Source organism: Lonchura striata, chromosome 13 (genome assembly GCF_050655825.1).
Source record: "Lonchura striata isolate lonStrDom1 chromosome 13, ASM5065582v1, whole genome shotgun sequence".
Lineage (NCBI taxonomy): Eukaryota > Metazoa > Chordata > Aves > Passeriformes > Estrildidae > Lonchura > Lonchura striata.
Window position 1 is genome coordinate 9,886,854 of NC_140715.1, and position 27,041 is coordinate 9,913,894.

The 27,041-nt window shown below is 46.0% G+C and overlaps 1 protein-coding gene across 5 annotated transcripts in view; it reads right to left on the reverse strand.

The window, feature by feature from the left end:
• The window catches only part of PDLIM4 (PDZ and LIM domain 4), a 47,941-nt gene that overhangs the window by 13,238 nt on the left and 7,662 nt on the right, over positions 1 to 27,041 (reverse strand). For all 5 annotated transcript variants that reach the window (XR_014958291.1, XR_014958292.1, XM_021549477.4 and 2 more), the window contains exons 2-3: positions 20,329 to 20,480; positions 11,884 to 11,968 (exon numbers count right to left, since the gene is read on the reverse strand). Coding sequence is in view for 3 of the 5 variants with exons in the window: in XM_021549477.4 (XP_021405152.1) it covers positions 11,884 to 11,968; positions 20,329 to 20,480 (237 nt within the window). In the remaining 2 variants the exon portion in view is untranslated. The remainder of the gene's footprint in view (positions 1 to 11,883; positions 11,969 to 20,328; positions 20,481 to 27,041) is intronic.

The following is a 27,041-nucleotide window of genomic DNA, read 5'->3' on the forward strand; positions in this document are numbered from 1 at the left end:
AAAAAAACCCCATATATATATATACACACAAGCAGGCTATGGGTTCCCAATTCCCTGATTTAGATTATTATTTCAAGGGAAATAAAGAAAACACTCAACCATGACACAGAGAGAGGTAAAGGAGGATCATAAACATTTTTTTGGGATAAAAGCAATGGTCCATATGGTTGGCAGCACTGAGAGCGATGCTTTTAGAAAGCCATTACCTTTATCTGGGCCAGATTCACACTCAGTCCAGGGTGCCTGGGTCCTCTCCTCTGACCTCACGTGCTCCTGTACACTGGTGCCATCCAGACCTTTGCTGGGGAACATGGAACTGGTGGTTGTTTCCAGAATGGAAACCTCCTCCAGACCATCATCTCCATGGACTTGCTTAAATCCAGGGTAGTTTGTAAAGCGTTGCCCCTTTGTCCCTGTTAAGCTCAGCAATTTGTACATCAGGACCAAATGTTGCTATAAAGCTAAAACTTATTGCTTGGGCACTATCCAAAAGGAGGCCCTCGATGGAAGGGAGGAAACAGAGCCTTTCCTGCACTGCTTGGCATTTCCATCTGCCACCAGCAAACTGTCCCTGTAGGAGGAGGATGCTCATGGTGCTGGCAGCTCACCTTTCCTCTGCTCAGCATGTTATAAAGACACAGGTGACCCAGCAGCATCCACAGGGATCAAGAGGCTCCTCCTGTAGCACAAAATGCTGTTCCCAGGCCAGAGCTCAGTCTCCTCCTCCTCATAGGCTGCGAGACTCTGCAAGGCTTCGCTTTGTGCAAAACACTCACACATTCGCCCTCAGAAACCCAGAACCAGATGGATTTCTTTCCAGTTGTCAAAATCAAGATCAGTTCAAATTTCCCCACTTCGAGGCCTAATTTGCTTTTCTTTGCTGGATTTTCTTCCTGCTTTTTATGGCCTTTCTTAAACTGAGTTTGCAAACCCTTCTTACAAGCTGGCCTGTGAACTCTCACCAAGAACTCTTTCAGCCTGCAAACCAGAAACTCCCGATCTGTTTTCTCATGCTTGGCTGTTTTTTTAATGCATTTTGCAGAATGTCCTATTTGTTCTCCCACCCTTTTTCAACTGCAAGTCTTTAGCTCTAGAGACTACAGAGATTTAGAGCTTCATATTCTGATCTGAAAACATTTAAAGTTCATTTACTTCAGTGTGTTATACATTAGACTTTTAAAAGACAAACAAAATAAGTAATTTCCTTTTTCCAGACTAGGAGAGATTTTAACTGGAGATTGCTAATTTGATAGGCCAACATTGGCTCCTAGAACCGCCAAGCAAGCCCCTCCACCCATGGCATGATTTGGAAGGATGAACAATGATGGTTTTGGTGTATCTAAGAAACCTTCCTTGGGAGCAAACTCACCAGCTGCAGCTGGAAATATCTCCTAAATTACACCTCCAAGCCCCAAGTGCACCCTCCATCTGCCCACTTGTGCAATGGTGGTGGGAGATTTGCCCAGACAGGACCAGCAGCAGCTCTGTCCCTGCGATGTGGGTGCCCATCCCCACAGGAATTGCCTGCACTTTGTTTATTTTCCTAATCCTTTGCGTGCTGGTCCTGCTCTCACACACCACAAGAGACTCAAACAGAGCTGAAGGCCACGTTTGGCTCAGCCCATTCTGTTTGATGTTCTTAGATTCACCCTCTTCTCAAAACCAGGCCATGATGGGCCGGTGCCAGCTGAAGGTTTGCTGCCAAAATGCTGACTTACAGAGACAAGCATTGCTATTTATGCACCAGGAGGTAAAGCATCCCTCAGCCACAGAGTCACCTGGAAGAGGTGCTTCTTGTGACTGTGTTTGGTTATCTGTGTCCACCATCCAGCAACAGCAGGACAAGCCTGTCTGCTTCAGCTCTTCCTCTGGCTTTCTTCTCCCTTGTTTCAAGCTTGGGTAATTGAGTCCCAACTGATTCTGGCCTCTCCTGGCAGAGGGCTTTCTGTGGATGAAGTTTTGCCTTCATTACTGCAAGTTCTCTATCATGCAAATGTGCCAAGCAATTAAGCCTGAAGACATATCCCAGTAAATCCTGACACCCTCAAATCAAGACTCTGCCTCTGCACAGAAGACAGCTGCAATGCTGCAGCTCCCTCCTCTCCTTCCCCCCAGATTTTCAAAAGTAAAGAGACTGCTTCATCTCTGATGAACCAGTTCAAAAGTCCCAGAAATTGAAATTTTATTATTACCCTGCAGTGGGGGATGTATGGGACAGACAGCATGGATTTCATTTCAATGCAAATAAGTGATTCACACTGTGGCCAACAGCTGAAGGAATACGATTGATTCTCCAAAAAAAGCCTCAGAAGGAGTCCCAGGGGAATCCTTATGACAAAGGCTGCTCCCAAAGCTCAGAAAAAAAGATAAATTTAAAAGCTACACTCATTTTAACACGTATTTCTCTATAAGCACACTTCAGATGTTCTGTGTATATGCTGCTTTTACAGACTATAAGCAGCCTTCAATCTAACTTTCAAAAGCTCTAGTAAGTATGATCCTATTACTTTGCTCAGCTCAGAAAATTAAGGAAAAAAGGTCAGGTCTATTTTGCTGAGGCCAGATAAATTGAGTGTGTGGGGTTTTTTACAAGATAGATTTTAAATATTCTCCCAAGCTCCCCTTTCAACCTTGTCAGAGACTGAAATATTATAGTTTTTGACTTAAACATTTTCATGAAGGACTTTTAGAACTGTATTACAAAAGCTGCACAGAACACCACCACACCCTGAACAGGCCTTCGGAGTGAGGCCCTGGACTGTTCTTTGATGAAGATGAAGCTCAGGAACTGGGGACGTTCACAAAGTACAAGCTTAGCATCTTTGGGGAGGAGACCAGAGCTCCAGGGCTATCAGCTGCCAGGCTCACACAGACCCTCGCACCCAGTGGTGGGAGATGTGTTATAGATGGGTAATATGATGACTGGCTCTCACAATTAAGGGATGAATATTGTGTGTATGTTAAGAGGAGTGTTGTTGATGTATGGTTTGTTGTTTGGACACCCTCTGTTCTCCCCACAGTCCCCTTTCCCCGCTCTGTATTGTTTCCCCCAGCCAGCCTGGGTTGTCAGGGACATGTGGAGGGAGGGTGTGCACATGTGCCCCATGCCTGGGGCAGCTGGCAATGGGGGAAGCCTGTGGCTGGGGGGGCTTGGCATGACAACACCTCCCCTCCAGCCAACCTGCAAGGTCTCCTCCACAGGACAGCAAGGAGAGTTGACTGATGGACTTTGGGAGGGGCCAGGGCTGGCTGAGGCAACCCCCAGGGGTATAAAAGGTGCAGCAGCCACTTTGTGGATGAGCCTCTGGCAGTCAGCCATGCTCCCCTCGCTGTCCCTTTTTCCTTATTTGGTCCTTTGCTGTGTTGAGGTTCAATAAACCTTGGATCCCAAAGGGATCCCCTACACCAGAGATGATGCAACAGACCCTCAGTGTTGCAAGGCAGTGTCAAACAGGCCCCTGCACAGGAGACACGTGGGCATTCCCACATGCCCAAAGTGGATAATCCATGGAATTCTGTACTCGTCCGCATGTGGCAGCGTGATGTGGGACCCTCAGCACCAAGAAGGCCAGATGGAAGGGAGCACTGAGATATTGTTGGGACCCTCAGATAGGTAATATGCTTCCATCTAACCCCTGTGTCTCTCTCCCCCACCACCCCACACACACTTTTTTTTTTTTTTTTTTTTCTCCTTTCTCTTTGCTTCTTTTACTATTAAATAAAAAATACATCATTTTTTTGGCACTAAACTATAACCTCATTTGGTTTTAATCTAGTTTTTGGGTATATTTAGAATCTTCAAAGTTCTTTGAGGCTTATACACAGAGACTTAGCTTTCCTCACTTTTCTGGGTTTAAACCAGGTTGTAACAAATGTATACCACAGTCTAAAGGAAAACCTTATCCATTACATCCTTCTCACTACACTCCTTTCACAGCTGTCAGCTAAATATCAAATCAGTATTTCAGATCTCTCTAAGAGACCAAACTCTTAAAATCAGATGATCTTTTTGTAAAAAGGCTGCAGACAGTGTTCACATGAAACATGACTCAAGCTGGAGCCTGGTGGAGCCCCAGCCCGCCCATATTCCCAGGACAGGCTGTACTGCACAAGGGCATGTAGTGACAGGACAAGGGGGAATGGCTTCACACTGACAGAGGGCAGGTTTAGATGGGATATTAGGAAGAAATTCTTTCCTGTGAAGGTGGTGAGGCCCTGGCACAGGTTGCCCAAAGAAGCTGCGGCTGCCCCATTCCTGGAAGTGTTCAAGGCCAGATTGGATGGGGCTTGGAGCAACCTGGGACAGCGGAAGGTCTCCCTGCCCACGCAAGGGAGGTGAAACTAGATGAACTTTAAGGTCCCTTTCAACCCAAACCATTCTGTGATTCTGCATGGCACAAGGTATAGCACAAAGCCACATTTTACCCAGGGACAAATCTCTCACACTCAAAGAGTAGGAACGTTTCTCCACCTTGGAGCAGCCATGTGGATGGCCATCAGCAAGGCTCTGATGGATGTTTCCTCCCACAGCTCCAGGGAGAAGCTGCACCCTCATGCAAATTAAAGAGCTCAGGAGAGACTCGCTGCAATGCCAGGACTTTATCCCTTAAACCTTCCTGGCTCCTCAGCAGTCTCTTAAAAATCCACATCAATGGAAAAAAGTTACCTAAGACTGTCAAGATTAAAATGTGTTTGCATTTGTCTTGCCTGTACAGTGCAGAGAGCAATTTCTAACATCAAATGTGAGAGGGGCATTTACCCAGAAGACAGAGGAGAGCTCTGCATGAATGTCTTGGCAGAAGAGCCTTGAAATTTCCTCCTTTACCTAGCAGAAGCAAGCTCCTGACCAAGTGACTACCTCACAAGAGCTAGGCTCAACAACAGTCTAAAACCTAGAGAGGGCTGTCCTACACTCCAGTGTTCAGGGTCACCTTCCAAGCTCAGGAACAGGAGGGCACTGCTCAGTGCAGGTGTCAGACTGATGCGCCCCCACCCCAGCTGCTGTTGGATTAACTTTCCCACTGACAGAAAATAATATCCACTACAGATGGAAAAAAACCTGAAACCATCACAGCAAGTGTCCACCCGCCCTCCTGACTGCCCCCTTTCTCCCAGGGAAGATGCTGCTGTTCCCATTTCACTCCATGCTTCCACTAATCACTTCAGTCAGCATCTGGTGTTTGGCTTACAGGACAAACCTGGTGAGCTTACCACTAACAGACTATGCCCTGGTATCATGTTTTCCAGCTTACTGTCACCCTTCTCTCTCAGTTGGGGAATTGTTGCTTTTTCAGATGTTAACGTATCACACTTACTGATTTTCTTTCTATAATCATTATCAGCAGCTAACTGAAACTAGAAGTTTCATCAGCAACAAGCTAAGCTTCAGGCTACAAAAATATTACATGCTTAAAACCAAAAGGTGCCTACTCTACCAGCATGGCTAATCTGAACACCTCCTTCTGTAAAAGCCATGGTAAGGTACACCAGAAAACACAGCAAAAACAACAGGATGAGATGTTTTTTAATCTTGGAATGTCCCAACCTTTTGTTTTTCCTCATTAATAAAAAAAGATAAATTCAGGTAGTGTCTTAGCCTTTCCCAGCCCTCTGTAGCATGGGCTGCTTTAGGGGATGGAAGCAGCTGCTTCAGCCTGATCATCCCGAGGGACCACTGTGAGCAACCCTCCAGCATCCCTGGAGATGCTGCACCACTGGGGATGGCTCTCTCCACATGCTCTCACCCCAGCAGGTCACTCAAGTGACCTCCAGGAGCAGTTAATTCCTCCTAAATCAGCCACAAGGAAAAGTGAAAGGGGATAAACTGTTTTTACTGATGGACAAGAACAGAAACACTGAGCTACTCCCATGCTTCCAAACACCTGGCACTTCTGAGCACACAAGCAGCAGTTTCCTTGCCTGTGTTAATGGAGTTAGCACTGAAACTGATGTTATCAAGGAAAATAACACAGTATATGTCTGTGTTAGCACTTAATCCAACAACATTTTGTTTTGTCCTAAACCAACCCCCACTGTTATCATTTCAGCACAATTCCTGTGTACCTTCAATGAGAACAAATTATTCAAGTTACCTGGACAGAAGAAAACACTGTTTTGAAGTTTCCATTCCCATTTTCCCCTCCTTTATCCTAATATAGGTTTTGCCTCTTTCATATACCAGGACTATCAAAACTCACTTAAAGATGCTAATTTATCTAAGACATACACAGAGAATTTCACATAAAAGGTTACAGCTTCAAGATGTTACAGTGATACTCAGAAAACTCCTTTGCTTTCAAATGATGCAATATTATATCACAAGCAAAAGTAAACACAAGTGCATATGCTATGTGTGTGTAACCTCTTCACCCAGTAAACTAGATTAGTGGCTTTTTGTAGTGTAAAACCCCAATATCTGGGTGTGAAATGTTGCCTGAGCACTCGGAGCTCACGGCTGATGCACCCACAGTGGCTGTCAGGATTCAGCATGTTTCTGCTATTAAATCAGTCCTCAAACAACGAGCTGCGAGTTCCCATGGAAGGGAACCCGGGTTTCTGCCAGGGCATTAGCTCATCCTTTGTTTTCCCCAAGGCAGACATTTTCCCTCCTTCCATCAGGAGAGGCTGGTGCCCCGCTGGCTGGGACTGGGGGTCGCAGCAGGAGCTTTCCTAGAAGCAGGCATGGCCCAGCCTGCCCCAAGAGCAGGGGAGGAAGGATGGTCAGTCTCCCTGAGAAAGGAAATTCCATCTCTCCAGCTAGGAGGCTTTAACCCCCAGCTCACAGAATTCAGCATGGCCTATGCCAGGCTTTTGCAAAGAAGTACACAGAAGTTTCCTTCTTGGCAGCAACCCACAGAGAACTTAAAACAAATATTACATTAATTAAAGTTAACTTAAATCCATTACTCAGTTAATTAAGGAGACATTCACCCTTAGTAAAAAAAAAAAAAAACAAAAACAAACCCAAGCAAAAAGTAAATATGAGCATATTTAACACATTTTTAAGGGTGTTAAAATCAGTTCTACCGCACAGGTTAGCAGCCAACTACTCTCCCTGCTTTACTGTGGGACACCACTGCTGTCCCTGGGTGCCCAGAGCTGGGGCACCACAAGCTCAGAGTCACCTGAAGCCCACATGTGATTTCATTTATGTAATTAGGAACAAGCACAATCAGCAGTGATACTATTTGTGAAGTCAAGGCAAGTATGAAAAACTCCCAGGAATGATGCTGCAGAGCCCACACTGGGTGGATGCCATGTGCAATGAGAGGTGGCAAGTCCTCAGTCCTGCAACCACACACACCTGAGCCCCTCTGACAAGAGCAAATAAAGATGTGTTCACATTTCCACTGGCCTGGCTCACACCCAGTACTGCCTGGGTTTCCTGCAATGCCTGGATTAGGTTGCTCAAACAGTTACAGTAGATGCAGGTTTGTCCCAATTTCTCCTCTTCACCTCATTCCAGCTGGCATTTTCACATAGCAAGCCACGCACCTTGCACCTGATTTTAGTCAGAGCAAACTAACAACAAATCTCTGTGGACTGAGTGTCAAGAACAGAGTAACACATAGGAAAAATAATGCATAAGTGATGAGCAGAAACAGCCTTCTCATTGTCCCTGTGCATCTCCCCTGATGCTGTGGCTCTTCTCCACTGCCCAGAGCTCACCCTCCCAGTTGGGTGGTCAGGCTGGGAAAGCCCCTGCTCAGGACACAGCACAAGAGAGGAGCAAGAGTGCTCCTCCATCTCCTGAGAATGACACAGGGCTGCTCTGTTAGCTCAGTAGCACCAGGATGCCATTCCCATGGACTGCTGTGGGAAGTGCCTCTGCCTGTCTGCACTGCCAGAGGAAACCCAGCCTTTCACCCCATGTAGCTATTTCAGCCAAGCATCCAGGTTTGGGAGGACTTTCATGCTCTTCCAGCTCTGGCGACGTGCTGACAATTTAATTTCTGCAATTATTCTCCCACCCACACACTTGATCTATTGTCAATTAGCACTGACAGGGTCCCCACAGACCAAAGCCCACATTTCCAGCCCCCCAGGCCAGAGAACTGCCAATTCTGGCACTTTGGGAATGAACAAAAAAACAAACATCCTCTTTTTTTATTAGCACTGCATGGCAGTATTTTGACTAGCAAGCTCATGCTACAGGAAGCCAAAAACTCCAGAAACTGATGGATGGGTGCTCCCACTCTCCCTGTATGCTGGGGGGAGTGGCTGGGACCAGTGCCCACAAGGACACCATGCCAGGTGAGACTGGGGACCCCAACATGCCAGCAGCAATGTCATGTGTGCATGATGGAAATCTTGACTGCTGAGCTATCCCCAGCATCCCCGTAGGTCCCACCTCCACCCATCTCTGGGTCCAACAGACAGGCATCCCTTCTTTAGGTTGCAAATCTGAACACCACTGCATTTGTGGACTCCTCTGTAGGTCCTTGCTGTTAAGGACAAACTCATCTAGCAAAACCAAATGATAACCAAAGTCTGCTTTAACAAAAAATAAATTATTTTTCCCAAAAGTTACTCATCCTGTTCAGTGTTGTTCCTGCTAATTGTGAAAAAGCAGCTCTCCAGTTCCAGCTTCCTCAGTTTGAGGGCAGCTATTCCCCACAGTCATGGCAATAATCAAAAACAGAAACAAAAACAATCAAACAAAAAACCCACCAAAAATTAAAAAAAAAAAAAAGGAGGATTGATTACATTCTTGGACTCTGAGTAGGGGTTTACCAGAAAGCTAAACTGAGAAACTACAAGAGATTTAGAAAAGGGGAGAGAAAAACTCACCAGCTACTCCACACCTTCCAACTTCTCTTGCACAGAAGGCAACTACAAATTTCACTGCCTTCAAGACAAAGATTACACCTAAAACCCTAAATTGTAATAACATAAATACAGATTTTCCTACAAATCATTCAGACTGAGGCATTCTGCTTATGTGCATGTTTCAGGCAAGAGTTACTGTAGTCATAAGTCAAGATTTTCAACAGATCTTTGCCCAGTATGATGAAAAAGCATATAGAGTAAAACCTGGAAGAAGAAAGGATATGTGCTCCACATCACTGCAAAAGCCACTTGGGGTAAAACTCTAAAAATCTTTTTCAGGGACAAACCCCTAACCTATTTTGTGATTTGAGGGCAGAATTCCAGCAGAAAATTTTCCCTGTGTTTCAAAGCAGATTGCTTTTTTCCAGATGCAAGGAAGTGCACCTAAAGGTTGCACATATTGAGCCAAGTTACTTTACAATGAGATTTTTCCTTCTCACAATCTAGTACGTGCCTTTGCCAAAGGGGCTGAATGAACACAGCATGGGACAGCCCTGGGTCACCTGGCACTGCTCCACAGGGACTCCAGCCATGCCTGGGAGTTCTGCTCCCAGGGGATTGGTACCTGCAGCAAAAATTGGCTTTCTTTGGGTGCTGATGGTCACCTTCAGCCTCACACAGGTCAGAGGACATCAGTGTAACTCTTGGGTTAGCACAGCTGCTGGCATGTGTTCCAGGCTGTCAGCATCAACCACACTGGAGGCACAGGCGGTCTGGGGAGAAGAGTCAACCAACACATCTTGGGTGCTTACATGCAACCTGGAGGTGTGCATGGAACCACCTCTATCTCCTCTCTGGGAAGCCCAAAAAGCCACTAAGGAAGACAACACATGGATATAGGCACCAAAAAAAAAAAAAAAAAAAAAAAAAAAAAAAAAAAAAAAGCAAGAGCAGGAACCTGCTGCCTGTACTTGTGGACCCTTGTTCACACACCTCTCTCAGTGCCCTACCACAAACACATCTGCTTTACACACCTACTCCCCAGATTTACATATTTTTAGTGTAGGTCTGTATTTAGAATAGTCCATTCCCTATTCCCTTCGTTATATTCTATAAAACTGTCTAATTTTTAAAAAGATCCATATGTAACATATATTAATAGTCAGATTCAAATCCAATCTGCATTAAACCTCAGGAAGTTGTATCTGGCAGTGGAACTGCTGCACATTTGTTCTTCATTTAATATTATTCATAGGTAAAGTACAGTAAGAAAAAATATCTGTCAGAAAAGATGGCTGTAATTGATAAATGAAGCAAACATGGCCAGAATGCAAAGCCCAAGCTCACACATCAGCCTGTGCTGTAAGTCAGGGCAGGAAAGACAAACAGCCCCACGTGCTGCTGGTGTGTGGTACCGAGGCAGCTGTGCCAGTGCTGCTGTTGTGCTGTGCCTCTGCCTGCTGTCCTGGGCAGAAATGCAGACTATCTGCAAATTCCACATCACTGGAATGGCCAACAGACTCAAAGGCCTCACACTCTTGTCCATTTCTCTTGGGGTTTGGAGGATCTCACCCTCATCCTGAGCACTCGGTGGGCTCTCTGCTGCCAGTACTTTCTCCTCATTCCTCACTGAAGGAGACACCACTCCTTGTGGCATCATCCCCTCTCTTCCACCCTTGCAGCTCTTGTATTCCTTCTGAACTGAGGCAAGGGATGGCTGAGGGGGAACCCTGGAACCCTCACCAGGACCTCTAAAAGCCTCTCTAGAAAGGAGCAGTTGAACTAAACCAGCAGATCCTGCACACAGGCATTTTGTAAGGGCTGGAGAAAAAGCATGGAAAAGCATATGACATAAACCACCTCTGTGGAGGTGATGACCATCTGAGCAATATTTGAACACTCAGCATCAGCCAAAGGGTGCTGACATGGTTTGGGACAAGCACAGGGGATTCTGTCAGCCTGAACTGACACACTTCGACATTCTGAAGGCTGTAGGCAGCCCCAGGGTCTCCACCACAGCCCTGGCGGCCATCCTACAGCAGTGAGAAGCCTCAGCAGGCTCAAGCCCTGCCATCCATGACCTCGTGTCCCTGGGAAAGCTGGCAGCATGTGCACCAGCTCAGCCCACTTTCAAGGGGAGCCAGACAGCAGGAGCTGCCCTCTGCCTATCTATCCTCCTGGTCTCCTCCTTGTACCCCAGGTATCTCCACAACAGGGACCAGCACTGCAAAAATTGACAATCCAGTACCTTATAAGCAGAGGAGAAGAGAAACCCCATTTATCTTTCTATCAAGAAGCCAAAGGAGAATGAGAGTCACCTCTGACCTTGCTAACAAGCCATTAGAGATAGGTAGGAAAGATGAGGAGACCTGCTCAGCTCCATCCACCACCTGGCTGCTGCAGGAGACAGGGTAGTATGGCAGGGCAGGATACAGGTAGAAGGCTCCAGGGAACAGAGCTGAGGACAGAGGGAAGAGAGGAGCTGCAAAACAGAGAGAAAGAGTGAGAGAGAGAAAAAAAAAAAAAAAAGAAAAAAGATGAGAGCATTATTTTAAAAAACATCCAAACAAAAAAACAAACAAAAGAAATTCACCATCATGGGAGGTGAATCACTGCCACAGGACTGGAAGGGTGCAGCAGATTTTGGAAGCAGCCAAAGCAGAGGCACACCAGCTGAGGCAGATGCAGACAGACAGACCCTGGGCGTGTTGTACCCCAGCAAGGGCAGGCACTGGACAGTCAGAGGACTCCCAAGAGCTCCAGCCAAAATAACACTAACTCTGAGCTTGGTCATGGCCTCCAGGGACCAGTGCTGGATGCCACCCCCCAGCTGCTGCCCAGTCACCCTGTGTCCCCAGCAAGCTGATCCAGCAAAGCCTGGCTGGGCTGGGAGGCAATGACACAGATGGGATTGTGCCAGACCTGCTCAGGATCTGGCTCACCGTGGGAACCAGCCCAAGGAAAGCACAGATAGACCTGCAAAGAACTTTAAAATCACATGTGGAAACTCCTTCACTCCTGGGAGGACTGCAGGGCTCTCCAGACATGGATGTCCTCTCCTCAACAGCAAGCTGGGAGAGCAGCAGATGTGGGGCAGGGTTGCAGCTGCCATACCTGTGGGTCCGGCTCGATGTTGATCCTGTATGCTTGAGCCTTGCCATCTTCCAGGACAGGGGGGGACCAGGTCTTCCCTTCAGCTCTGCAGTGGGAAATTAAGTAAACTCCACTTGAATTGCTTTTAAGAAAGCCCAAACCAAGGCACTCCCGCCCAAACAAACAAAACCCACAAAAATCCCAAAGAAAGAAACAGGCTCCTTAAACAAAACATAAAAGCAATTAAACAAATTAAAAAAAAAGCCAAAACAAACAAGCCAAAAAAAGAAAAAGCCAAATATATATAGCATCTATTAATTCCCTAGCAGGTTTATATTATATCTGCATTTGTCCAGAATTATCCTCAGAAACATTACAATGATAAATAGAGAATATGATAGTTTTATCCTATTAAAACCATGAAGCTCAAAACCATCCTTGAACTACAAGGTTCCATCTGTCTCAGTTTGGGGTCAAAGAGACAAACTTATTTTGGTTCAAGAAATCAGAATAGAGGCTCTTGGTGGCTCCTGTTTTGCATATTCCTGACTTTGTCCCTTTATTCTGGCCCTGAATCCAGAAAGTATTCTGATTGCACATGTACAGACATATTTATACATATATACATGCAATCCCTGGCAGGGCTGTGTACTAGACCACATCAGGAACTCTATAAACACCTTTCAGGGAGAAGGCTTTCACCACCCTGTATGAATCATCCTGACCCTTTCAACAGTTGCCAGATAGAAAAAGCCCTAAAAATACAGTTTCCATTCCCAAATGCATCTTCAATCCTGCCAAGGCAGAGCAGAATACTGTCATTGTCCAAAGATTTTCCATGTGCCTGATCATTTTTTCCCCACAAAGGCATCTGGGGACATGGCTGGAATGTGATCTCCAGCATAGATCTTCAACAGTTAGGGTATCAGGGAGTCACAGGGGCTTGGGCAAGGTCCAGCAGGTACATCCATAGCCTTCTCAGGGTGCAAGGAGGTTAAGTCGGAAGATGGAAACTCCAGTAAGTTCAAGACAAAGCTTTCAACATGCAGACTATTCTGTTTATCATCACAGTCCGAATATGCAACACTTCACAAAAATAGGTGTTGTTCCATGGGCACAGATGCAGCCTTTGTGGACTCTCACCCCTGACACATAGAATGTTCACTTTCAGTTAAATTATCTGCAGAGTCCAAGTTTGAAAAATAAGGAGCATGATTTTAACCCAGGAATTCTCAAGGAGATTTTTACCTTTGTTATTTTGCAGCTACACAAGTCAACATACAAAGCTGTCTTTACAAATCCAGGGTCTGACCCAAAATCTACCAAATACAGGGACTTCCACTGACTTGAACACATTTTGGATCCAGCCCCTGAGGATTTCAGCTTTTTTTTTCTCATTACTGCCCTTACAGCTTTTTCAACAGGGAGTGATTACTCTCATAGCTAGGTATCTTGTTCTGGTAATTTATCTTTAATGTTATTATCTGATTTAAAGCTGGGACAATTCACTAATAAATTGGTCTTTCCAACTGGGACAAAGGAAACAGTCCCTCCCAGGAACATCAGCATTCCCAGCAACCTCAACTTGCTTTTTGCCATGATCTGCTGCTGTGTGCATTGCTTCCCCATTGAAAATCAGATCCAGAGGCCCAGAACAATGGAAATGCCTAATTACATTGGCAGGGATCACCATTATTATTTCTGTGCTTTCCCCTGCACTGAGAGCCCGTGGTGCCCTGAGGAGGGTCCATGATGACTTTCCCCCTCTCAGCTCTGAAGCCCACATGCCAAACACAGCCTAAAGCATCCCCAAAGACTTCAACCTGCCAGTAAATAAGAACAGAGCTGCAGCAAGTGATTCTGATTGCAGGAGATAAGAGCAATAGCAGCAAATTCATTCTGTGTGAAGGTATGGCATTCAGTCACCAGTACTGCCAGCACTTCCCAGTTCTCCAAACCCCTGACACAGATCACACTGTCTGACCAGAAAGCAGATAATTCTGTGCTTTCTAATAGTCATCATGGGTATATTTACATTTAATGACAGACATAGACAAGACTTCAGTTTACATGGAGAAGTCCATTCATGCTTAATGCTTTAATGATTAAACTCAAGGCTTCACCACCAGCTCTGCAGAGTGACAGAAAGTTCTTGGTATAACTGAGACCAACTTTGACAGCTTCCAGCAACAGTCTGAACAAAGCCAGGCTCACATCAGCCCAGCTTCCACCTGAACTACACTGCAACAAGCTGATACAGCACAATCTGGGCTCCACTTGGCACTTAGAAAGGCAAAGCTAAGGTGAATGGGAGAACCACCAGCCTCACCAAAAAAAATCAAGATGCAAGTTTAATGAGAATTTATGCTTACACAGGGAGAACCCCTCTTTTCCCTGGGAACAGCAAAACACCATGTAATCTGAAATAATCCAAAATAATTAAGAGATTACTCCTCCTGGGAGAACAATGCTACTGCAGGAGAGGCTGATGCTTGGACTCACGCCCCAATCCTGGCTGCCAGGAACATCCCATGCCCCTATCCCCAGCAGGGCCAGCAGCACAGGGGTCCCTGTACCCCCAGAACAAGCCCCAGAGCAGTGGGGACTTGGGGGCCAGCAGAGTCACCCTGAGACACCCCCCAGCAGCAGGTTCACCCTACCAACAGTCAGAGCTTTGTGTTTAGGCAACAGCAAAAGCCCAACACGTTTCTCATACGTCACAGGCAACAGATCAGGCATCACTCAAATGTTCCGAGTTGTTTAATTTACAGCTCAAGGACAGGAAAAGTGTTCTCAGATGTGCTATAGGGGATTAAAGGCAGCTCTGTGGAAATCATTACCCTGCACTCACACCACTCTGCTCTCTTAATGGCATCTAGGACAATCCCAAGAAAAATAACTTGACCTAGGTTAGTGCAAGGCCTTCCACACAGGGCTTTGTAGAAAATGGACCCATAAACAGGACATCACAAAAATCTGAAGCTGCAGACACCCATTTATCCCACTATTTGCTTGTAAAAGTTTCAGTCATTCTCAAAGGATTACTTGCATGCACTCACATATTTTACCAGAATGTTTTTTCACCTGGTAGTGATCTGCAAGTCTAACTCTCAACATTTGTAGAGCTGCTTTTAAGTTGCAAGAATTCCTGTGTCTTACCAAATTTCTAATTTCTCCATCTCCTAAAAACTAACATTTATCACCTGGGGAAGTGCCAACCCGGCTCCAGGTCACTGCTTTTACCATGCAGCCGCAAACCACCAGAATAATCATGTTGCTATACTTCACCTCCTTTCCCTTCGAGGTGACTCCAGGGTCCTGCCCATCTCCTGACTGCTCTTCAACTCCCACTGTGGCACATCATTGTGCTCACAGCTGATTGTTACCACTGATATGGCCATTAGCCTTCTAGAAGCTGAACTTGGTCCAGAAGCAGCTACAGCTGATCCTTCAAACTTCCCAGGCTTGTGAACCTCACCACAATAACTGTGAGGTGTTGGATCCATCCTCTGCAAGGCAGATGAGCAGCATGGGAGCTGAGCTCTGCTCAGCACCCCAAAGGACACAGTTCATTCAGTCAATGTGAAGAAGCTGTAGGATTTCTCCTCCTTCATTCCTCTCAGCTGAAACCATTGTGTATTGCTCTGGAAAGCTGCCGGGTTTCCTCTCTATTAGTCTTCGAGGAGTCCAGAGGGGAAGCTGTGATTCACTTTTTCAGTTGTACATTTACTGGAAACTTGAGAACATACATTGTCATCCTTCCCATCTTCCAGCAGCTTGCCTGTGCTGCTTACAGCTAACAGACCCCAGTAAAATCCCCAGGAACTGGGGAAGATGGAAGGAACATCAACTACGTGAGGTTCCAGGTACTTTTGGGGCTACATGTCCAGCAGATTCATTACTGGGCTTTCTTACACAGAAACTTTCAGAGAAACTCCATCTCTTTACACAGAGCAGGAATAGACAGGGAATCTTCACAGTCAATTCTCCAATCAGACTCAGCAGTGACATACACACCAAACCAAGGGGGAAGAAACTGCTTCCAGGATTTAGTTTAGACAGGAGGAATCAAAGCTGAACCTTTGAGGATTTATTCTCTGACACCACAGTCAGGAAATAAATTCAACTCAACCACCCTGGGGTTCTTGGCTGCACCTGGGGCTGGGCAGATGCTCCCAGCTGTCCAGCACCCTCCTGGCCCTGTGCACAATAGCCCCAGGGCTGTCGCCAAAAGAAAGGGCTGGAAGCAGATTGGACTGGAAATCATAAAGTGTGAAAGTTGAAAAAGCCCTCGTAGACCATAAAGCCCCCCTGCTACCCCAGCATTGCCAAGCCCACCACTAAACCATGTCCCCAAGTGCCACATCCACAAGACTTCTAAATCCCTTCAGGGATATGAGGTCCCTCGGCTTGAAAACCCTTTCAGCAAAGAAATTTTCCCTAACAGCCAATTGAAACCTCCCCTGGCACAGCACACTAACACACTTCTTGCCTCTTAAGGAATTTGTTGTGTAACTTGGAAGCAACTTCACAGTGAGTAAAAAGAACAAGTTTTACCAGGTGTTTGTGAGTAATAGTTCATGGGGCTGCTCGACACCCCGGATCTTTCTTCAAACAGCTGCCACATAACTGGCCTGACCCTTCCTGCACTACGGCAGGCAAAGGACATCTCATGCTACTTTGGCTTGAGATTCAACAGCTGGGAACATGATTATGGAACAGCTGCCTAATTTATCAGCAGAGCAGCCTGAACCATCCCACCAAATCTTAATCAGCACCATCACTGCCTTCCCCACAGCCTCAATAAGCCCATGGGAACTCCTGGCCTCCCATTTTAGAGCCATTAACCACAGCCTGAGCATCCATCCCTTGTTCCAGGAGTGCCCAAGTAATTCCTCACATCTTACATCAGTGCCCACATAGGCATCAGTTACATAAATCAACTCCTTTCGTAAACCAATGAGGATTTTCAACCACTTTGTTTCAGAACAGTGAGGCACTGTGCTGCTTTGCCTTTCACAGCCTCACTGCCCAAAGACAGACTTGCATATGTTGGGGAAGAGCAGGATCCAGAAAATCCAGGGACAAAACACCCACTAACTTCAGGGAGGTCAGGGGCCTGCCCAAGAAAGGAGGTAGAAAATGGAGGGTGTGAAGAAGGAAGTAAAACCCCCTCAAGAGATTTATCCTTGATAAAGGACAAAGAGATTTGAAGGAAAGGAAATATCTGCTAGTCCAGCCTGAGAGCAGGGGCAGCTTCACAGGTACAAACACTGACTGTGGGCTCCAGGGGCACAAGAGAGCCATGGAGCCCAACATGCTTAAAAACCTGTGACATCCCCTCACCAGTTTTCCCAATGAGGGCATAGAGCCAGTTTGTTCAGGAAAGCTGCAGCACAAGCCTTCATCCTTCCTGGCAGATGACAAAAGGTTCAGAAAAAGCTGTGGGGCTCGCCCGGGCCCTCTGGCACAGATGGGCAGGTCTGGACAGTGCTGCCAAGGGTTTCCTGGCAGTCTCTGTCAGCAGGAACAGCAGTGCCGTGAGGGCTCCCATCCCGCACCCAAGGTCCTTTCAAGCAGTGATTTCAGCAGAACACAAGCTCCAACCCAATTTATGGCTGCCTTTATTTGATGCATGATACTTAGTCTTGGTCAGGCCACTCAGTAACTCCCCTTTCTTGTTTTCCCCACATTCTGACTTTTCTACTGAACTTCCTAGTCTAAGGGCATTTACTGACCAGAAACAAAATCCATCTTGTTCTCAATCTCAGCAGCACATAATGTCAAGGGTTGATGGAGAAAGGGCACGGAATGAATCAGTCCAGAGGGCAGCAGGGGGATGGCAGCACTGCACAGCTCCCTGTCCTCCCCTTCACTCAGGCCTGGCTGGAGGAAGCCTGCTTTGACAAAACAGTTCTTCACTAAAGACATGCAACAAACAGGCTTCTTATTTCAAATGTATTTCAGGCAAATCTTCTTGTGTTGGCTTGCAAACTGTATTTTGTTGAAGGCAAGTGTACAGAAAAGGTGTTGCCTGAAGAACAACCTCTGCCCAAAGGAAAAGATACTAATACACACCACAGGCAGAGCTTTCTTGAAGCTCAGCCTCAGAGCAGCAGGGTCCAGGGTGTTGATCCAAAGCTGAGACAAACAGCAGTGGCTGGACATGCACACAAACCAACAAAATCCCTCATTATTGCCCCAGGACATGGCTCCCTGAGCAGGACCAGGTCAGCCCACATTCTAGGAGGCAGATCCTGGGGCAGGGATCCACTCTCACCTAGAGGGAATGCCAGATGTGCTTCCAGCAATGACTAACAGCTGGGCAACAGGATCTAACAGGCCACTTGAGAGACAGGAGAGAAATCCAAGAACCAAGTCATTGTGCACCCACTTTGGGCCAAACTAAAAATAGACCTAATAGCTCATCACTGGAGCTGCTGTCCCTACTGCAGAAAAAAACCAAACTACTCAGTTTTTCCTGCCAAGAGAAATGCCACTCTCATGGACCTCTCTGGGCACATCCAAGGTGAGTTCTGCCCTTGGAGAAGCCACCAAACTGATCCAACAGTGTGATCTCCAAAGGAGCCACCCCAAACTGAACAGCTCCTCAGCACACTATCTGTTCCTTCTTTGCAGAGCCCTGAGCATTTATTTTTGCCTATGAGATACAGAAGTCTTTAAAATCTGTGTTTATGAAGACTTTAAGGCCTGACAAAACCATTGCAATCCTACTGCTTAGCAAAGACCAGCCACATCACCCACAAACCCTGCACCACTGAAAGGCTGGGGGCCACTACCAGCAACATCTCTGTTAGAAAATCCACCTCCTCTGGACACACCACAAGGTCTCACTGTTAAAAATATCCACACCTTGCTAGCTATAGTTGGGAAAAAACCATCTGAAGATACAGACCCTCCACACAGCATCTTCCAGATCACCCTGAGGTCATGAATGACCATGGAAAGGGAAACCAAGCAGCCAGAGCATCCCTAACCCCAGCAAGGCACATACCAACACTGCTGTGAGACCACTGTGACCACAACCTCTGCCCTGTGCAGGATTACCACTTAGGAGAGGAGATGCACCTGCACAGATATTCAAGGGTTCATTCTGATCCAAAAAACTAACACCAATTGGTATCAGTGGCTAAAATGAAGTGTAAAGGCAGGAATTCAGTCCATCAATTCACACAGGAGAAACCCTCTTCCATGAGAATAAACACTGCCATGCTGCCGGTGAAAGCTGCTTTCAGCAAAACATGGTTCTAACTCCCAATGAAGCTGCTGTGCTGCTACACCACCCCAGCAGCTGGTGGCTCACCAAAACCTCCTGTCACTACACAAGGATTTTCACCTCTTCCAAGGACAGCTCCAGCAGCCTGCAGACAGGAAGGGAGCCCTGGTCCTGCCCTGGCCACAGGTCCTCTTGGTGGTAGAAAATCACCTAGTCTCCCTAAAACTGCTCCAGATGAAAGGCAAAACAACTGCTCTCCTTGGCTATGGGAAATTCCACCAGTGTGAAGTGGTTTTGCTTGCTTTCCTTATTTTCTTTCTTTTGTAATACTGAAGCCACATCATCTGTACACCATGGGCTGGGCTCAGAGGACTTTGCTGTAGCCAGGCAGCTCAGAGATGCCTGTCTGAGGAACCACGAGGAATCACTGAGGGCTTGCTCCATTTATGGCAGTGCTCCTTCCCCACTGCCCAGGCATCTAGTTAGAACTACATGGTTTTCCAAGAAAAGTATAAACAGTAAATGATAGCTCTTTATATCAGGAAATGCCTCTTTAATCTGAAGTGGAAAACTATATCCTCTTATTTAAACTTATGCCAGAAAGTATTAGCCATTTGTGAACCTTATAAGGAGTTCATTTTGCTTGATTAATTTGTGATTTTGCTATAAAATTAATTTCAATAGAAATCAAAAAAAAAAAAAAAACAAGAAAACTAAACCAACCAAACCAAAACCCCACAACACACACACCACCCCAATTAAAAATAAAAAAACAAACAGACAACAAAAAACACCAATACCAAACTCATACCTTCATTTTGCTTTGAAATACTGTAAAAAAATAATTTGGCAGGACCTTCAAATGTTTTATTATTGAACAGATGCTTAAAATGATGAGTGTATGGTAATGAAGTGGAAGGGTTTGTCCAAAGGACATTTCAATTCCCATGCTACTCTTGTTTGAGTTGACACAACCACAAAGACTCACCTCAGGCCACAGCCTGGACAAGCCTTACAAGGTACAAATCTACATGTAAAAATGAACTGAACCCACTTTTTCTACCAGTAAACCATTACTAATCTTTTTTTTTACTGTTTTTGAAAACACGGGATAACTACCCAGACCATGGGGATCCTCCAAGAACCCAGCCTGAGAGCACATCTGCTCCAGGGCCAGCCAAAAGCCCTCTGAGCAAAACTGACACAAGAGCACAACGGAGAGAACCAACCTGTTCACAGAGAGCAGCAGCTGGTCCACACATGCTTTGATCTTGTTCTGAGCTTCTAGATGTGTCATGTTGTCCGTGTTCTCTCCGTTAATTGCCAGAATAATGTCTCCTGGGCACAAGTCTGCCATGGCTGCTTTACTGCCAGGGTTAATCTGGGAAAAAAAGAAAAAGGTTACTTAAAAGAATGTTGGGTTTCTTTAAAAAGAAGTCAGTTTCTTGGAATAAGATGCAGGTAAAGGGAACAGTTATTTCTGGAGAACATGCGTTTTCTCTACACCAACATCACCCACCTGAGCTTGGATGTCAGAGCTCTCAGGTAAGCCCCAGGTCTCCAAGGGCCATCCCCTACAACAACATCCTTTGAAATAAGGAATGTCAGTCAACTCCAGCCACTGTGTGACCAGGTCCCCTCTTCACATTTGTCTCTTGTTTGAAATAAATGTAATACACTCTTTCCAGATGCTTCACACACCTCTGGCTTGAAGACCTTTCGTGATGCTGCAAGAGTCAGTCCCTAAGCAGCACATGAAACCCTCTTCTCTGGGTAACCACCATCCCCATGACTGCTGCCTGGGGAGAGGTCACGTTTGACATCACTTTTTCTGGACTGACATCCAAATGACTTGTCTCTTTCAAGCCCTGCATGGTCACCAACTCCAGAGGGATTTAGCAGCTATGGCACTTGTGAGCATGGTTTAGTGGGAGCCTTGGCAGTGGTGGGGTAACAGCTGGAATCAAGGAGCTTTAAGATCATTTCCATCCTAAACGATTCCATGATTTTATTCTATAAATATCACACAGCTCTTTAAGCCTCCACAATTCTTTCCTGCTGGTTTTGTCAGAGTGCCAGAACCTTATAAAACTTCTAATTTCTTTCCTGAGGAACTAATGACAGGTCCAGGTACAGTTTGTGGTCAGCAACAAGACCAATCCTTTAGCCCATAAAAGAGATTTTCAGAAATTACCATTTCATTTACATCATCCTAAATGTGGTTTTAATTTTTACAGTAATATAGAATGATGCAAGGCATATTCAGAACAGGTAAATATGTCTGGTTAAACTCTATGCTATGTGTTTTCCCTCTAGTTTCCTCTTCAGTTTATTCACGGCATGAGCTAACCAAACACATTCGATCAACTGAGACATTACAACAAGCCTGACTTTTGATTATTCATGTGTCACTGCATTAAAGCAAGCTGGTGCTTTCATTCTGTTTACTCTTGATTTACAGAGATGTAATTCCCTGCCTTAGGTGGTAGGTCTCTGCCCCACCCTCCTTGAGAAACCCAGACAAGAGGAGCACTGCTCTACCCAGCACCTCCCCTTGGCTCACAGTGGCGCAGGACAGCAGCCAGGCTTCATTTTTCAGACTGGGTAAGACCAAGTGGAGCAGTTCCCCAGTGCCCAGAAGCCCCACAACCACAGGCCATCATTAAACAGGTGTTTTTGTTAGAAAGGGGGCATGCACATGCACATCCCAGCTTTCATCTTGATTTCTTATAATCCTACAATGGCTTGTAGGATTAAAGATCACCCTAAAGACAGAAGCACCTTCCACCCAGGTTGCTCCAAGCCCCATCCAACATGGCCTTCAACACTTCCAGGGACAATTTGTTCTATTTTTGTAGGGGATTCGAAAGGACTTAGTCTGACCACAGCAGCCCCTGGGGACTGCTCTAGAGCTATCCCTGGTGGGGAGCAGCCAGCCCCAGTGTAAGAGGGGCCTGCTGCACTGCTCCCTGCAGGACCACAGCCACTGGCACCGCTGGAACGCAAACCTCAAGGTGTTTGAGAAGCTCCAAACCACTTCTGACAGTTAAGTAGAACTGGCAGGCCAAGTTACAGCTTTTGTTGCATTGTCAGAGTAAATCAGTACTTACCATTTGCCCTTCAATAGTTTCAGCTGTTTGGCTCTAACAAACCCACCCAGACCAACTGCTCAGGGCTGCCCTGTGACTCAGCTGAGTGCAAACAACAGGAGATGTCTTTCAGTTCCACACACATTAGCTCTGACACAGGACATTTCAAGCCAGGACAGGATTATTTTCCCCTGGCATTGTTAGGGGCTTTTTGACCCCTGTATCCATTCAGAGGGCATTAGGGTGCTATTACAGCCATAGAAGCTGCCAGAGTCATCAGAAAGTCAACCTAAAGCTCAACCAGCAACTCCAAGGAAGCACCTCCATGTTCTTGACTGCCTTTATCTGCTTCCCTTAGTGTTCATCCCCCAGCCCTGGCTGCCAGCAGGCTTTTAGACTAACAGACCTTCAGCTTGACCCAGGACAGCTGTATTTTTTTCTTGTCTATTCAGTACTGTCTAGATGTCTGATGGATTTTTTCCACCTGTACTGATCTTAACCATGTTATAGCTTCCTTGAAGAATAAGCTGTTCACAAATGGGACTCTTAGCTGTTTCCTATTTTAAGCTTCTGCTTTATTTCAAATAATTTTGGCAGAATTTTCATATTAGCATTTTATGCTAGCTGCGGAGATGACCGAGGGCTTGAAATGGAGCTGTACTCCAAGAATTCATTTGAGATACAGCAGTGTCTCAACAGCTTGGGAATCATTATTGTAATGTCTGTCAGGCCCAAAGTTTGTATTTTAGTGAATAATATTTAAAATACTGTAGACTAAGTTCTCCTAACCCACAGCTGTGCAAAGCCATTAACACCAAACACTCCACAGAAAGCCTGAAAAGTCTAGTTATGGGTCAATGCTGTGCCTGAATCCTAGTGCAGGGGTTCTACCTGCTTTGGACATGGCTTAGTGGTGACCTCAGCAGTGCTGGGTTAACAGTTGGACTCAATGATTTTAAAAATCTTTCCCCATGAAGCATTCTGTGGCTGTATGACATTGGAGGCTGGCAGTGCATGGAGGTGCTGGGATGGAGCTTGTATCTGAGACACTCACTTGTGCCTCTGTCCTCAGGTCTGCCCTGAGCCAGAACCACAGTGTGTGTGATGTCAAGGAAGCACACGTGAATCTGAGAGTAATCAGATACATTATGAAGTTAAAAACACTGCAAAGAAAACCTACACTGAGGCACTGCAGCCCTGTGTTCTTGTAAGGGGCCTCCAAAGGAGTTGATGCTTGAAAACATAAGAGAATTAAGAAAAATGGTGGTAAGATTTTATTTGGTTTTGAGGTTTTCCATCTGTGCCAAGAACAAACCATTTCAAAAATCAATGCTGAATGAGCACAGACCAATCTGAGACAAACAGATAAGTAACTCAGGGTGCTGTGAGCTACCTACCCACCACAGGCAGCAGAGTACCCTGAAGCCAAGTCCCAGCTCATGCACCAGGGCCTAGTGTGGGTTATGTGCCATGGCACCTGCTGCACCCTGCATGGGCCACACCTCATCTTGCCCAGCCTAGGTGCCTGCCAGGACTTGGGCTGCTTGTGTCCTTTTCTCCTCAAGGGAAGAGCTTGGGCAGGGCAGTCACACACCAGCAGGGAGCCAGACCAGTCCCTCACACCCTGCTAATGCCAGGGCAGCAGACCCCACTTGTGTGTCTGCACAGACAAGTGCTGGTGTTTCAGGTGGGGAATTCTGTGGGTGGGTGGGGTGGTCTAAGCCCTCATGCCATCAGCAGCTAAGTGGGATCTTGCTCCTTGTGAGGCCATGTAACTCCCAAAGACCCCTGGTTGTGCCATGGGGTGACAGCAACCTCAATTATACCTTCAGAGCAGTCCAGTGTACAGCACCAAGAGTCAACACCACAAGCTTAAAGAAACATAAGTATTTGTATTACAATTCCCGTAAAGGTTTTGATTTTTCAATCAGACAAAAATCCTGCCTAAGCTCTGAGCTCCCAAAGACATAACTTCATGAAGCACTGAAGCAGCACTGAGGTGAACCCCCAGCCATCAGCTAACTCATACTCCTGGTTACTGCTATCCTGAATGCAGAAGTATTTTCCCAACAACATAAACACAAAGCCAACTAATGGAGACTTGGGGTGAAGTTGCCCAACACAGACAAGGCAGTCCTGCAGAAAGGGGAGAGGACCATCTCTCCACATCTTCCTGCTCCAGGAGTACCATCCAGCCTCTTCCTTTGTGCCACCCCTGGTGCTCAGCAGGTTCTGAGGCACAGCCTGGGATGCCATCCAGAAGAGCTGAATGTTTTATAGAATCACAGAATAGTTTGGGTTGGAAGGGACCCTAAAGATCATCTTGCTCCAACACCCTGCCATGGGCAAAGACACCTTCCACTAGACCAGGTTGCTCCAAGCCCCATCCCACCTGGTCTTGAACAGTTCCAGGGATGGAGCAGCTACAGCTTCTCTGGGCAACCTATGCCAATGCCTCACCACTCTCACAGAAATAATTTCTCCCTCATATCTAATCTAAATCTTTCTAACTTCAGCTTAAGGCCATTCCCCTAGGTTTTCTGTGAGTGAATCAAAGCAACTCAGAGGCATGAGTCCAGTGCAGTGGATCTGTCACTGGGGACCATGGAAGGGCGGGAGTGAGCTGTGGTGAGCTCTTCATGAGATGCCAGATCCCAGTGCTACCCACCACCTAAGCACTGCTACATTTTCAGCAGGAAGGAACCAAGCATGAAATATGTGCAGAACCAGTTCATGTGCTGGGGAGGTCACTGGCACTTGTGTTTTCACAGCTCCTTTTATGCCCATAGAAGCTCTGGTGTGCTCTCTGCCCAAGGCAGCCGTGAACGCACAGCACGGCCGGCGCTCTGAGAATGTGGTGTGCACGCCTGCCAGCTTTACTGCTCTCCCAAAATTAAATAAAGAACAACCCTCTGAGTTTAACCCCTCCACATAAACAAGCAACTGCTTCCTCGCTTCTCTCAAAAAATGAAGATGCTTCAGAATGCTTATAAACAGAAAGGACTAAAAGAAACAAAGCACTTGCCCAGCAATGATATTGTAGAGCAGAGCACAAGGAGGTGTTTGCAGTGCCCCAGGTAAACAGCTCCAGGCTCTCGAGATCCCAGAGAGCAGCCCCCCCACACACAGAATGCCTGTGGAGGGTGCATCCTGCAGGGATTTATTCCTCTAGGGAGCCAGAATGTACATTCCCCCCCCCCCCTTTTCTAATAAGAATATTATTCTTCCTAATCCCCTCAGGATATGTCTTATTTGTGACATCTTTCCATGTCCTCCATATAGCCATGTGCTTCAAAAAATACCAGAGGTCCAATATTGGTGTCTGTCTTAACCCCCTCTATTGCTCCAGTAAGAAAAAGACAAATTTAAAAAAAGAGCTCCCAGTGGACAGCCCTTCTTTCACTGTCCTCTGCCTCTTCAGTCACCACAGAAGGTTCAGTGACAGCACTGCAAGCATCACCTCCACACTATGCCTTTTGCCAAATCATCCACCAGGGAACTCTATCTCAATAAATACAACCAATTTTTAAAAGGAAATTTTTTCAATCATATTCCCTACTGCTTTTTCCATTATTATCATCTACCTCTCCACTCTCCTCTAAGGCAATTACCCTCCAGCAGCCCCCTTCCCCAGCCAAGTGGACACTCTGAATGCTATGAAACAGATTGGGATAATCCCAAAGCCAGCAGCTCTCTTATCTGGCCACTGGAGCATCACTAGCATTTACTGAGTGCTGGCATCTGACAATGACAGGCCATTAAAATGAAGTACATTGGGGCAACTGCCTCGTGCTTAACCTAAATTGGTTGGTGTTGAAGCCCTGCAGTCTAATTTAGTAAGCAAGATTATTTTCACCAAGAGAAGTTTGCTCTTGAAACACAGTGTTCTACTATCTGCCCTGGAGCTTGGCCACAGAAGGGAGCCAGGGCTGCATTCAAACCAGGGTGAAATCCCCATGCCTGCACCCCTTGCCCTCCCAGGGACAGGAGCCCTGCCCACTGCAAGGATGGCTCTACTCAGAAACAGCTTTGCTCCAGCCAGCTTTAGAATTGGGCAAACACCACAAGCTGACACAATCATTAGTTTAGTAATAGGTTAATCTGTAACATTAACTTAATCCCTTTTTATTTCTACTCTTTTCCCCAGAAACCTGCATCTAAGGTCACCTGTGTCAGGACTGAAGGATGAGGGATGCAGCTCCTCACTGCCTGCAAGGCCTCAGTACAGCCATGGGAAAGATTAAGTTAGTCTTTATTCTCACAGAATTTTTAATCCAAATTAACACAAGGTGCCTATTCAGGCCATTTCCATCTACATAATGAAGGCAGCTTTATCTCTGCCACATCTTCACTTTTTATTGCAAGTGCTACTCTAATGCATCCCATCAGTGAGCAAAGCCAGGATTTAATGGGTTAAAAGGTGTAATCCCAAACAAACCTACACAGACACACTACTCTTCTCTTAAATCAGTGGTAGTTTGTTGTAGGCAAGGCTGGGGGAATTTTCTGTTCTGCAACTGTGATCAAAAGGACTCAAAGTCTTTGAGACACTTTCAAGATAGAGTGACAAAATTCTCAGCTTTTAAACAAAGCCTGTCTGTTCCATGCTATGGGGTAGGGAATGATCTTGCATAGCTACATCTTTTAAAACAAGAAGAATCAAGAGTCAAATAATTAATTAAAATAAATTCCCTAAACCCTTTATACATTATTGCCCAGGATTCTCTTCAGCTTTTCAAAGCATCCTGCCTTGAATTCCTTGCCAATCTGTTTGCATTTTTCTAGGTATATAAAGTCTGATGTATCAAGACATTATTTACATAAGCTCACAGCCCAGTACATTAAGAACACTG